The sequence below is a fragment of the Aulonocara stuartgranti genome (assembly GCF_965226115.1).
Source record: "Aulonocara stuartgranti genome assembly, chromosome: 20".
Lineage (NCBI taxonomy): Eukaryota > Metazoa > Chordata > Actinopteri > Cichliformes > Cichlidae > Aulonocara > Aulonocara stuartgranti.
In genome coordinates this window covers 873934-888387 of record NC_138956.1, presented here as the reverse complement: position 1 = coordinate 888387, position 14454 = coordinate 873934, and the positions used below count along the sequence as shown (strand labels likewise).

The 14454-nt window shown below is 41.1% G+C and overlaps 1 protein-coding gene across 1 annotated transcript in view; it reads left to right on the top strand.

Annotated features, from left to right (window-relative positions):
* cacna2d3a (calcium channel, voltage-dependent, alpha 2/delta subunit 3a) overlaps positions 1-14454 on the top strand; it is a 136261-nt gene that overhangs the window by 36209 nt on the left and 85598 nt on the right. The window contains exon 3 of the mRNA XM_082518383.1: positions 2559-2675. Coding sequence (XP_082374509.1) covers positions 2559-2675 — 117 coding nt within the window. The remainder of the gene's footprint in view (positions 1-2558; positions 2676-14454) is intronic.

The window sequence follows — 14454 nt, the reverse complement described above, 5'->3', positions numbered from 1 at the left end:
TATATATATATATATATGTATATATATATATATATATATATATATATATATACAATACCCAGAGTGATTTTGGCTTGTGCACTTATATATGTATTTTAGCCTTTTAACTGCAAGCATATAGTGCTGTTTAGTCAAGTCTTCAGTCACCCTTCTTTATAGTTTGATTCCAAGAAGCCAGACTTTCTTGCAATTTAAAGTGGTCTTGAGAAGTTGTTCTGCAGGCTTTTTAAAGGTCTTTCAATTTCAGTATAATTATTGTACCTAACCATTTTCATTCTTTAGCTGAATCTTTGAAAAAAAGCTATAAATAATACATGAAAAAACACATGACAGGCATAAAATAGTATTTTTGCACCATGTGTGTCCTTAAAAAATTGAGTAAACTTAACAAGTGGAGGATTACTGAAGTGGCAGGCCTAAACAAACTATCCCCATCAGATGAACAGTATCTGACAGTCATGTCCTTAAGAAATAGGAAGAAATGCTGCATAAAGCTGACACAGGACCTAAGAGATCCATTTGGCCCTTCGATTGATCTATTTACTGATTCCTAAAGCCTTATCAGAAATAGTCTTAATGCAAGGATGGCTATTAAGAAATCATTGACAGGGAAGGGAAACGAGTAGAAACAGGCGGGGGCCAAATGCACAAGAACTGAAACGGCCTTGAAATGAGTGGCAAAGGTCTTATGGAGTGATGAATCCAACTTTCACATTCCTGGTTCAAATTATCATCACTATGTTCATAAGGAGGTCAGGAGAGAGTATCTACAGCCATCTCTAAAACACAGTGGGGGGTCATGGCTTGGGGCTGCATTTTAGCCAGTGATGTTGGGGATCTTATCTAAATTACCAAGATATAGAAACGCACACTGGAACACTGTCAGCTGTGGACTGGCCTCCTCAGAGCCCCAATCTCAACATTATTGAAGCAGTGTGGGATCATCATGACAGAGAACAGAACGAAAGGCAGCAAACATCTAACGAGAAGCTTTTAATGTCCTTCAAGAAGCCTGGAAAACTGACCCGACGAAACCGACCTAAAAAAGAAATCTTGTCTAAGAGATTGATAGGTTCATCTAGCAGAAACTTATTGCTGGAACGCCAAGACAATTCTACTACAACAGCAAAAGCATCAGACACCAGGCTGAACTCTTTGGGTAGTCTCGTGCACGAGGGAGAGAACCGTGACGAGCGCCGTTCCTGCCGCTCGAACCCCGGTCGCTCTCAGTTAGCCCCCTCGTAGCACTGCTCTTTATTGTGGTTACATGAATATGCATGGATTCATTAACATATGACGTCTTACGTAGGCATACATGTGAACAAAGAGTACCGTCTGTGTATTTGTGCAGGTGTGTGTGTGGGGGGGGGGTCAAGATGTGACCCCATGAACGACTCCCCTAAATCTGCTGGGCCTGGAAGTCCAGCAGTTCGTCTAAACAAAAGGCACTTAAACAGACATGGATGTGTTTACGTACCATAAAACAGTAAAAGAAGGTACGACCTCTCTCATGACCTTAGGATGAGTGTGTATGCCAGAGTGTCTTTGCAGACTGCTAAGGATCTCACATCCTATCACTACACAATCGATCATACACCTCTAAGAATATATGGTTATATATTTCTAACATGGCAATCCAACAATATAAACCTAACAGAGATTTCAGGCTGTGTTGAAGAGTAAAGGTGTTCAAATAAAATGTTGACTTTAAAGTAGGGCTGCGCGATATGACCAGAATCTCATATCCCGATATAAAACATCTATCGTTCGATAACGATATAAATCACAAAAATGCAACATTTTCTGTAAGTTCTGTGAATCTCGGGCAGCTCGACTTGCGTGAAGTGTTTCCAGCTGCGCGTCGTGTAGCTGGAGTCGAGTGTTTTAACAGATGCATGAAACGATACATTTTTAGACATAAGTTGTAACGGGACCATCAAAACCATGAACAAATATTGCCGTAAACAGTTTATTTTGCGACACCACGAAACAAACGATAGCGTAAAATGAAACGATAGACGTTTTTATATCGTCATCCGATATATATCGTTATATGAACAGCCCTACTTTAAAGCTTATTAGTATTGTACAAGCTCTGTTTTTGCCTTTTATATTATGTCCATGTATATTTGCACATTTCAATCAATCACTGTACCTAATTCCCATTTCTTAGCAAAATATAAAAAAAATGTAAGATTGCTTAAGACTTTGTGTGTTTGTACTGTACATATAAAAATATACATTCTTCGTGTTAATGCTTTCAATACTCATAATGTATCATTGGAAGACCTTAAAGCCATTACAACCTAAAAGATTGCGGGATTATCTTACTTTCCTTACCCTAGCTAAGGTTTCAGCAAAACAGTGTTAAGTATCATAGATATACATGAGTTCATATAGTGTTGCATGTTACGCATATCCCTGAATCTGCTGACAGGATTTAGTGGAACGAAAGCGTTTTTGTGTTGCGGTCACTGTAGACTCAGAACATGATTTTGTGACCTCATGTCAGAAACACAAGAACATTGCATGATTGTGTGTTTTTTTTTTCCTGTCAGAAATACAAGGAGTTTGAGCGGGCAGTACGGGTGGAAGAGATCGATGGTCTGCGGCTGGTTAAGAGGCTGGCAGAGAACATGGAGGAGATGTTTCACAAGAAAGCTCAGGCGATGAAGGTATGTTTCCCTACGTTAATTTTCATCCATCACACAAACAACTTGAATAAACCCCCAAATTATCTCAACAAATAACAATGATGTCAAAACTGCAAAGAGAGAGAGACTTTTTAGCTCTATATGTTCAAGTCTTTGTGATATGATATGTGAAGGAGTGACTATCCAAGAATAGGTGAAGCAAAAGGCAGACTAGACAGACTTCAGCCCCCTGAGATACAGGCACTGAGTGCAAGTATAACCAGCCTTGCCCACTGCCCCTTCACAAGTCCTCTGACTTTAACCTCCATCTGATCTATATATGTATATGATATATATGCATTTCTTTTTTTTAACTTTGCACACATGAAGATGTTTTTGTATTGATGGTTCTTGTGCAAAATCATGTTTTATATCATTTGTAGTTTGACACTGTAAGCATCTATTTTTAAGTAAACTTGGCCGTATATTGTTGGTGCATTAATCCAACGTCGTTTTCATGTCTGTGGATGTTGTGTGTGTCAGTGCTGTAAGGCGCACTGCACAATGTGGCAGCGCGTCCACAGTGCGCTGCCTCTTTGGCTGGGTCTCTCGCTCCAGGTGACTGATCCTATCAGGACAACATGGTGCTGTTAACAGAAATTGGATTTTTTTCTGAGAATTTGGTCAGAGGATGCACGCCTAAAGGAAGTGAGTGAGTGAGAGGCGTGCAGATAGAATTAAGCCATTTCCACGTCTTATGTATGGTACCGTTTCCTGCTTAGGTTGCATAATGGTGCTTGTTTTGCAGTGTTATAATCACCCTTAAAATGTTCAGATTTCCATATGTGGACATAGAAAAGATTATCTATTTCCAACTGCTGTGCGTCATCTGGCATTTCAAAAATATCACTCCTACTCATATACAGCATTTGCTGGCATGAAGGCAAGCTTCTAATTGAATATTTCTACTGTCATTGAATTCTGTAATGAAAAACAAAGGAATGAATCAGTTTTCTAATGATAATGAACATTGTTTTGTATTTCAACCAAATGCCATGTGCTCCACATGAAGATTAAGCTTACATAATTGTATTTTATGACCGAGAGATTAGATGTCTGTGTGCTTCCTTGGGATTCTGTAAAATCCACGGAGACATGAGGTTCAGCCAGTTAATGGCTTCTTGAAAGTCCCTGTCTGGATGCTGGATGCCTGACAATTGTGCATCTCAGTAGGCTTTGTGGGAGTTTGTGTGTTTGTATCTGTATGAAGTAAAAGTTGTGGGGATCGATGTGAAGATCACGGGGTGCCCGGTACGTTTTTAGACAGGGAACAAGTTGTTGAGAGGAAGAGAGATAGAAATGTTAGAGAAAATCATTTGAAAGAAGCATTTGCGTGTGGGAAAATAAGGTGTAAATTTAACCTTTGTTAGCCACGATTTCATTTCACCTCCTTTTGGTCTTGGCCTCGTGATGAATTGTTTGTTTCAGCCATATAATGGACGCATCGATGAGTCCTTTTTTCCTTCTTCTTTCCCATCTTGCTCCATTTTCTCTTTATTACCAGAGCTCTCATCTGTCTGGCCTAGCGTGCACTCCCACAGCTGTCCTTAAGCCATCCCTCTCTCCTTTGTCTGTCTCTCCCTTCTCTGCTCCGCCTCTTCCCACGTCTCTGCTTTTTACTAAAGTATATGTGGCGCTTCAGCGATTCAATTTCCGTGCAGGTGCTCTGCCCTGTCCGTCAACGTGGTTTTATCTCCTCGTCTCCACGTCGATTTCCCCTCTTTATCGCTCACCGCCACCTGCTGAGAGACAACAGCGTCTGTTGCTGTGAAAGCGTGCACCTGTAAAAGCATGTGTATGAGCATTGATTTCATTTGGCTTTAAATGCGCCTTAGAGAGATCGTTTTTCCGGTAATTTTGTTCCTAATTTTCAAAATATTTTTTTTAATTTGGGTACTGAAATATTATTTTAAATGTAACCTAAATTACTCAACATTTTCAAAGCAGGCATCTTGGCGAGTGAAGTAGGAACCCAGCATGGCTGTCATTACTGCATGATCTTTCTTCTATGGCAGGTGAAACCTTTTACACAGTAATGTATGTAGAACTGTGTGTTCTTGAATTGCTGTTTTATGGCATTGGTGTCTACTTTCTTTCTCCTCTCATATTTGCACTGATTTAACAAAACCTGGTGGGAGCAGTTCGTTCTTGTAGTTGCTTTGGCAGATTTAATTGCACTAATATACAACAAACAAAAAGGGCAATCAAACAGTTCTTCGATGTAGACTTTAAAGGACATTATGTACTGCATGTCTGCGTGTCTAGCTTTTGTATGTGCTGTAAATCCACAGACACTTGCGTGGCTTGCATGTTAGCCCGCCATTGTTATTTTTAATTGCTGTTACCTTCATCAGTTCCTGTGGAAGTTGGATATTATCATTGTCTCGCAGACCGCAATTCCTCTCCTATTTCTGTCGCTCCAGAAAAAAAACAATAAAACAAAAAATGCTCGTCTTCAGACTGAAAATGGTGGCAACAGCAGACGGTTAAAGAAACAGCGAACACGTTGTTATCAAAGTTGAAAGGCGTGGAGCTATTGTAATGCCCCCTTTGAAGTCAAGCATGGCTGTGTTTCATGTGACAAATGCACTTCAAAGCAGAGTGGATGCCTCGCTGCTAGGGCTGTTTCTCCTGTAATGGCATTCGGTCTCTGCTCTGTACCTGCTGATATCATTTACCTGTGGCAACTCTGCCTCTGAAGTCCTCATCCTGATTACTAGTGCAGAGTACAGAACGTTTGCAATGTTGTAGGCTAAAAATAAAAGGCAAACATGGGATTGGAAGTGAAATTTCTCAGCCAGTAAAACCTCCTATGATATCTAATTTTCTTATTGCTGAAATGTACTTTGAATGTTAATGTTGAAGTTAGCATTTCTCATCCTCTGCGGGAAATAATTTGATTTAAAATGTTTTTCCCAACAGGTGAGACTTAATACTCACATTTTTTTAAAGAAATGTAATGTTGCTGGTAATGGTGTTGCGGTTCTTTTTTGGTTGTTTTTTTGTTTTTTTGTTTTGTTTTGGTTTGTTGTTTTTCCATAACTTGTGTATCTGCAAATATACACATTCTGTATTTTTCATATGAAAGAAACTATACTGTGGTGGGGCTTGCTAATTTCTTGTTTTTGATTTATGTATGTTATGTTTTGTTTTACTTCATATGTTTATATGTTTCATATGTTGTTTGTTTAATTTAAGACAAAAAAAAAAATTAAATGAATGAGAGGTAAAACTTGAGGGGGTAGGGACAAATAAGTAAATACTTCAGCCTACTCCTTTTCAAACAAATAATGGAATGATATTTTGTAATGATTGTGAAGGCACATGTTTGAAATGTTTGAAATAAAAATGAACTGAACTGAACTGAACTGAAATGTAACCGATTATTTAAATAAATAAGGACAATGACAACAATATATGTTATATTCTAAGATGAGTAAAATCATTCGATCATCACCTAACAGTTAATAACCAATTAATGTATATTTTATACTAACTGTATGGAAAACTGGTCATAACTGATGCTAACACTTAAACACTTTCACTTGGGGTTCACACAGATGAACCTTTCATCATATGTCTGCCTAATTATTTGCTTAGCAAATCATAATTTCCTGCTCTCTTGATGGCAAAGAAATATCTATCATCATTAGGGCTGCCACGATTAGTCGACTAGTCACGATTACGTCGACGACTAATGTCATAGTGGACGCATTGTTTGAAGCTTTGTAAGATCCCAAAAGACGCAGGAATAAGTAGTAGGATTTAAGAGTGTAATAACTAGAGATGGACCGATCCGATATTACGTATCGGTATCGGTCCGATACTGACCTAAATTACTGGATCGGATATCGGAGAAAAATAAAAAAATGTAATCCGATCCATTAAATATCACGAAAGCACCTCACAAAACTTGCAACACGCCGTAACTCACCTCAGAACGTTAGCATGTCGGAGCAGTATGCATCACGTGATAGAGCGGCTGTGGCATGCGGGACCTGTCGGTGGTCTGGATAGCATGTGGAGCTTCGCTAGCAACCTGGCATTTCATCTCCGACAAAGTTATCCCCGAGAGAAGTAAAGCAAGTGTGTAAGTCCATCTCTGAATGTTTGTAAAGCATTCCTGCGTTAAGCTTAACAAGCGATATATGGAGCGACTGCCTCTCGCTCTCCGGCTGCTACTTCAATCATGAAACTGCTTAACGATCAGCTGATCGGCTTTTCTGTCGTGAGTCCGTGTCTCTAGTTTGTTTTTGGCCCACTTTGCACCAGAAAGAGGAAACCAGCGGCTGAACAACAGCAGCACGTTTAAGCTTGATAAGCTGTTGTTAGAATTTATTTATTATTACTTTCTACTCGAGGATCTTTTTCTATGTAGCTGACGGCTGGTAACTGTGCAGGGGCGGATCTAGCAAAGTTTAGCCAGGGGGGCCGATAGGGCATGAACAGGGAAAAGGGGGCACAAAGACATACTTTTCTTTCTTATTCTCATTTAAAATGTCGAGCTTTTAATAAATAATTATCTGACACCCAAAGTTTTAATTTGATGTAAAATGAATAGAAGTCAATTACTGTATATAGTAACTATTAAGTCTAATATACCCTAGTAAGCTGTAGTACTTTTTCCTTTGGGAAGGTACCATCTGTGCAGTCTGCAATTTTGTTGAAGAAAGATGTTGAATCTATTTAATATTTCTTGAAAAATAATTGATTTCTGTGCATTTTTTTTCACACTGCATCAAATTAAGGTTGATTACGTCGATTAAGCATCATGAGGTGGAGCGTGAGGGGTGGTTCCCTATTTTTTATTTATTTATTTTTGTTGTTGCTGGGAGTTGGAACCCTATTAGTTAGGTTGCTTAATATTTATGCTAAGTACTCTTTAAAATACCAGAATAGGGAGGATGGTGTAGGTCTAAGTTTATTAGATTGATCAGTATTGCTGAACTATGAAATATTCTCTTTTGCATACAGGTATAACAGAATAGCTTTAGTGTAGTTGTTGTTTTAAACTTGAGTATGAACTTATACAAAATGCAGCAAGATATTTAAAAAACAGTTTTGTTGATTAAAAAACACTATATCGGATTCATATCGGTATCGGCAGATATCCACATCTATGATATCGGTATCGGTATCGGACATAAAAAAGTGGTATCGTGCCATCTCTAGTAATAACGGACTGAAACAGAAGATGGCAGCACTGCATGTACAAGGATGCCAGCTGCCGTTAAACCCCGAAGAAGAAGAAGCTGTGTCCGGTATCGTAGCTGTGTACAAATTCAGGAACCGCATCCTCCAGGAACGCCAGGACCGCCTCCTACAACGCGGGTCTCGCCACTGGCGATATGAGCGCCTACAAAGCGGCATCATACGGCGTGCGGCGCGCGGTGAGAGATGCCAAACGCAGGTACCGGGAACGTGTGGAGTCCCGCTTCCACCAGGGCGACACACGGAGTATGTGGCACGGACTACGCACCATTACGGACTACAAAGCCAGGGACATTGCGCCGATCAACGCCGACTCTGCATTCACCAACGAGCTGAATCGGTTCTACGCCCGTTTCGAGGTTAGCCAGGCGGCTAATGCTATCTACCGCCTGATTACCGAGGACAGTGACGTCATCAGCGAGAGACCGGTGACCAGCATCGCGGAGCATGACGTCTGAGCGGCACTGAGGAGAGTGAACACAAGGAAAGCAGCGGGGCCAGACGGCATCACCGGCCGTCTGCTGCGCTGCTGTGCTGACCAGCTAGCAGGTGTGTTCACTTACATCTTCAACGAGTCCCTGGCGAAGTCTGTGGTCCGCACATGCTTCAAAAGATCCACCATCATCCCTGTGCCCAAGAACAGCAACCCCTCATCCCTGAACGATTACCGGCCAGTTGCACTGACCTCGGTAGTAATGAAGGTGTTTGAGAGGCTGCTGAAGAACATCATCTCCTCCTCCATCCCAGACACCACAGATCCGCTGCAGTTCGCCTACAGATCCAACAGATCCACAGAGGATGCCATCGCCCACGTCCTACACACCACTCTCAGCCACGTGGACAAGAAACAGGGTAACTATGTGCGAATGCTGTTTGTTGATTACAGTTCAGCGTTTAACACAATAGTGCCCTGCAGACTGTTCACAAAGCTCAGGGATCTGGGACTTAACAGCCGTCTGTGTGCATGGGTGTTGGACTTCCTCACTGGCAGAACTCAGGTGGTGAGGGTGGGCAGGTGCTTCTCCAACAGCATCACCATCAACACAGGAGCACCTCAGGGATGTGTCCTCTCGCCACTGCTCTACTCCCTCTACACTTCAGACTGTGTGGCCACCCACGGCTCCAACACCATTGTGAAGTTTGCTGACGACACAGTGGTGTTGGGTGCCATCTCCAACAAAGATGAGGCGGCCTACATGGACGAAGTGAAGAATCTGGCATCGTGGTGCCAGGACAACCACCTCCAGCTGAACGTCAGCAAGACCAAGGAGCTGGTGGTGGACTTCAGAAGGGGTCAGCACAGAGACTACAAGCCCATCATCATCAATGGAGCGCCAGTGGAGAGGGTGCAGTCCTTCAAGTATCTTGGTGTCCACATCTCCTCAGACCTGACATGGACTGCCCACATTCAGGTCCAGACCAAAAAGGCTAGGCAGCGCCTGTATCACCTACGACAACTGAGGAAGTTCAGGGTCTCTCCAAAGATCCTCAGGATTTTCTATACAGGCGCTGTGGAGAGCATCCTCACACAGAACATGACATCGTGGTTTGGGAACAGCTGTGTGAAGGACCAAAAAGCTCTCCAGAGAGTGATCCGTACAGCAGAACGCTGCTGCAGGATTGCTCTCCCCCCGCTTCAGGACACCTACACCAGGAGATGCCGGACTAGAGCAGCGCAGATACTGAAGGACCCGTCCCATCCCGGCAACAAACTGTTCCAACTTCTGCAATCTGGTAGAAGGTTCCGCATCTTCCGGGCAAGGACAGAGAGACTCAAGAGGAGCTTCTATCCCCAAGCCATCCGTGCCCTAAACACACACACCCGCCCACTCACATCATCTATAATTGACTGAGACAGGACTCTTCCAGACACTAAACCAAGGCACAATGTACATTTCAATTCCTTTAATTTTAAATATGTTTATATTGTCTATCCTGTAAAATAGTCAGAGGTCTATTCATATTAATGTACAGAATTCACCTGCTTGCTGCTACTACTGCACATTCACCCAGTGTATATACTATGTGTATGTATATATATATATATATATATATATATATATGTTCTTCCTCTACACCCCCCCCCCCCCCCCCCCCAAATTTTTGCACATGTCGAGGAGCGTGTCAGGCTACATTTCACTGTGTGTTATACTTGTATAACTATGCATGTGACAAATAAAGAACCTTGAACTTGAACTTGAACTCCTGTGCCGCATTTGTAGGCCGATTACGTTACAGTGACACGACGAAGACGGTCCAAATCCGAAGATTCCGACAAATGCGTCCTTCATTTCCCCAGATTTGAAGGATGGGTCGGGTGTATACTTCGTGGCCCAAACTATCCCAGAATTCATAGCGCGGCCCATCGCGGCCCTGCTCAGTTTCCAACAATGGCGGCAGCTAGTTAGTTTTAATATTACTCTTATTATTCTTTCTGGGTCACAAAATAAACGTTTAACATATTTTCAGGCGAGAATGTAGCTGTGTAAACCTCAAATATCTGCTCAGTTTATCAGGACACCGCATATTTTCAAAAGCGCTCCGACGTTTTCGGAGACGTCTGTTACCCACTAGCTCGATAGCGAGCCGGGGGCTAGGCTCACTAGAGCCGTGAGAACACCGGACTCCCGGCAAATCGTTTTCAAACCCACCGCCGTCTTTCGCTACTCAGGTTAAACATGATATATGAGTCACTTAGATAACTTAAAAATGTTATTGTTTGGCTTTTTTCAGTATTTTATTTGTTCCTGAGTAAATCGGTTTGGCTGAGATTAAAGTTATAGTTTTTACACAGCTGAATAAACGTCAAACAGACAGCTGATTATCAGAAGTGTGAGATGCTCAAGAATTTACTCCGGTGTCCTGTTATATTTTAGATAGCAAGGAGTTTATTAAACTTCACCGAGACAATCTGCAAATTTCATTAAAATTTAATAAATATAAGAGCAGATGCTGCTGGTGCAATAAGCTGTACGTTTTACGTCCAATGGATGATGATCTGATTGGTCGACTAATCGCAAAAATAATCGGTGACTAGTCGACTATCAAAATAATCGTTTGTGGCAGCCCTAATCATCATATGTACTCAAAGTGCAGCTGTAGATTTTGATGATGCACCAATTTCGGGTATTTTTTTTTGGATTGATTTATTTATAAAATCCAAAATTTGCCCTTACATACTCATTTTCGTGTATTGTTGTAAACGTGTTGAAAAGTGTGCTCTGGGTGATGACCTGGTCTAAGCAATAAAATATTGAAAATTACTGACAAAACTAAAACTAAATAAGTTTAAATATTTAAGTGACGATCAGCTGAATGCTACGTCTCAAATGATTGTGAAATGACACCAAATGTTGATTGCCGTTAGAAGAAAAAGTCTTGCAATGCAATCTAAATATGACATGTGTCAAAACAAATTCTTGTTAGCATCAAACTCCTAATGAGCATGCTGCTGAAGCCTTCTTCCTGTTTCCTTCTTACTGTAGGATCTGTACGTTGCAATAGAAAGTGCCCTGAGGTGACTGTTGTTGTGAATTGGTACTTTATAAATAATACTGAGTTTAATTGACCTGAGTTAAAAACAGTTGAAAGTTCTACCTTTTTTTGTTTTTACTGTTTTTAATTATATATGTAGCTTAAATGATCACTACAGTTATCTGCACTTTTGCCATTGTTACGTTGTTTCATTCACTGTTGATCTTCAGTCTAAGATTATTTTCAATCATGCATTTCTGTTGAGAGTGATCACTGTTAATGACGAGGCATGGCAGGCCAGTGGATGTCCTTCTCCTCCCTGTCACCAAAAAAATTATCATTAATGGATTTCATGTCTTGAACAATGAAATGAGTGTGCATGGCTAAGGGGAATGCCAAGAAGAAAAGATGAGTCAAAAGTTTGGCCTAAGCAAGAAACTGAAACACGAAACAAAGACCAGGGTGAGGTGGTGCAGGGATCGGGTAACAGGGCTGCACTTTAGATTCCCTTTCAGTCAGCAGAACTGCTGAGCTATTGATTATTGGGACTTGATGTTTCAAAACACGCCGTGTCCCTTCATCTCTGTCATTCCCTCTATTTTTCACTTTTCCTTTTATTTTGTTTCCCTTCTGTCTCTCCATCATGCTCCAGTCGCTTGCCTTATAAAAACGGAGAAGAAGTGTCACAGGGCACTTTTTCCATTTTGTTGATTCTGCAAGTCTTCCCTGGCTGGTTTGACAAAATTGCTGTCCCTAGTGCTATTGACGGGTCGTCCCAAGCCAAGCTTTCTCACCTGAGCTCAGGACTATGGCAGAAACAAGACACGAAGGACTCGCAGGCCAAGGCTTAGTTAGCATTTCCTTTTATATCCAAGACAGAGCTATGTATGTGCACGTTTTTTAACTGCACTAGCTTAGCGTACTTTATTTGTTTATATCACGTGGACATATTTATAATTTTATCTATTCATGCCATTATATTAGAGAAAAATATGTAATTCAAACAGGGCTGATAAATAGATATAATTTTAGGTTCTGATCCTGATATTTAACTTTTATTGGGTAGCAACTCTGCTACTCTATGGACAGATCTCTGCAATAACTTCTAACTTCCAAAGATGGTTACAGGACAAATGGGAAGTTAAGTTGTACTCCGAAGTACAAATGTGTGTTGAAGCAACAGCACACAGGACCTTAGGGAATGCTTTTTATGTGAGTCTATTTAGAGCTGTAGTTGATGTGGTCTTGTTCTTTGTTACCTCTGGAGAGCATTCAGATTCAGGCCACTGCCCTCCCTTTTTTGGTGGAGGGAACATCCTGAGGCAAGGCTTAATGTACTGCTTTAAAAAAGTCAGAGACTTCCGTTACCAGTCAATAATGTATGTGACCACCCCATCCATCCTTCCTCTGCTTCTCTGACTGTGGCTCTTAGCATAGCTCAGCTATATATGACAGCTAACTTTCACAGCTTTAGTGTTGCATTCATAATGGATAGGCATTTGCTAAGGTCAGCGGCTTCATCCGTCAGGAAACTCGGAATACAGCAAGCACGGCGCAAGAACAACAATAAGCCAATCACGCTGACAGTTAAATGAGGGGGATCGTTTCTGAACTTTTGAAAGTGTAAACAAACTGAATCCTTTGTTAGGCAAATCATAATCACACGATGTCAGATAATGAAAGGGGGTAGATGAGTCCAAATGTCAGGAAAAAAGAGGGGGCGGATGGAGGTGGGTGGGATGGAAAGTGATGAAATTTTTGTTTAATTCAGTGGGAAGACATCACTTATTTACGTTAGAGATCTGGGAACCATTAGACAAGCAAGGTTTCGCTCAAGCTTAAAGACACTCGATCTAAATAGATCTTAATTAAAATGTAACATGTAAATCTAAGCACACTGTCAAATTACATTTAATAAAACAGATATCTTTCTTAATAGAAATGCCATCGTTTTTGGGGGGAATTTTTTCTTTTCTAGTAACTAAGAGCCCTGTCCCGTTACCATAGCAGGTCCTGTTAGCACTGTACATGTAGCTTTTTACTCTGGCAGCGGTGAATGTGCTCGTATAAGGGCGTGTGTTTTCAAAGAGGCAAAAGGGCTGTTGCTGCGTCAGTTTAATTATTACTGTCATCTCATACCAAGCAAAGCCTCGACAGAATGGTTTGAAAAGAAAAGTAATTTCCTCTCTTTTTAAACTGCATCATACATTTTGGCAGGACCATCTATTGACAAAAAGACATGGCAGGCTCATTTGAATTTTTGCGAGACACACACGAACGCACGCAATCAGACAGCATGCTACCTTGTGTACGCCCACAGCAACGCAACATGCACACAAAGATAAACACGCCACCTGGAGTGTTCATCCTGGTGATATGGGGGAATTGAAATTCACAGGAGTAAGGAGTATCTACTTATCTCTAATGTGTTTTTCCAATTGAGAGACTCCCTGCTACTATGCAAGTTATTTTTCCCCTAGAGCTTTTAGTCCCATCTTATTGCTTGGTAAGTTAAACTGCATTAATAATATGTCAGAACTGATTACCAGAGGTAGAAAAAAAGTGTTCAAATGTTCGGTAGAGTGCAGTAGAGCGGAAATTACAACAAGCCATATATTCCTTAATGTATTCCTTGAGAAAATGTAATGCTTTGTAACACTTAAATCCAATAATTTTTGTCTGAACCAGATTAATAGGCTCAATTCTGATTGGAGTTCAGGTTACCTTATAACTCTATACATGGACACACATGCATACAGTTCATGGACTCATGACGCATATAGTACATGCATACTTGCACATGTTTAAGGACTGACATTTGCAAAAGAAGCAGAATAGGTCAAGGAGCTAATACTTCAAGGTGTGAGCTGAGAAAACGATTAACACTCACACGCACGCACAAAAACAGACCATTACCCACTCACAAATGCTGACAAGTATGTTTGTATCGACAATGGCTTTTGCAGCTGACATTTTGTTGGGAGTGTGAGGCTAAGTGATCAGACCTTCAGAGAATGCTATTCTATCATTCCTCTTTCATCCTCCCTTTATTTCACCGTCCTTATCTTTGTTTGTT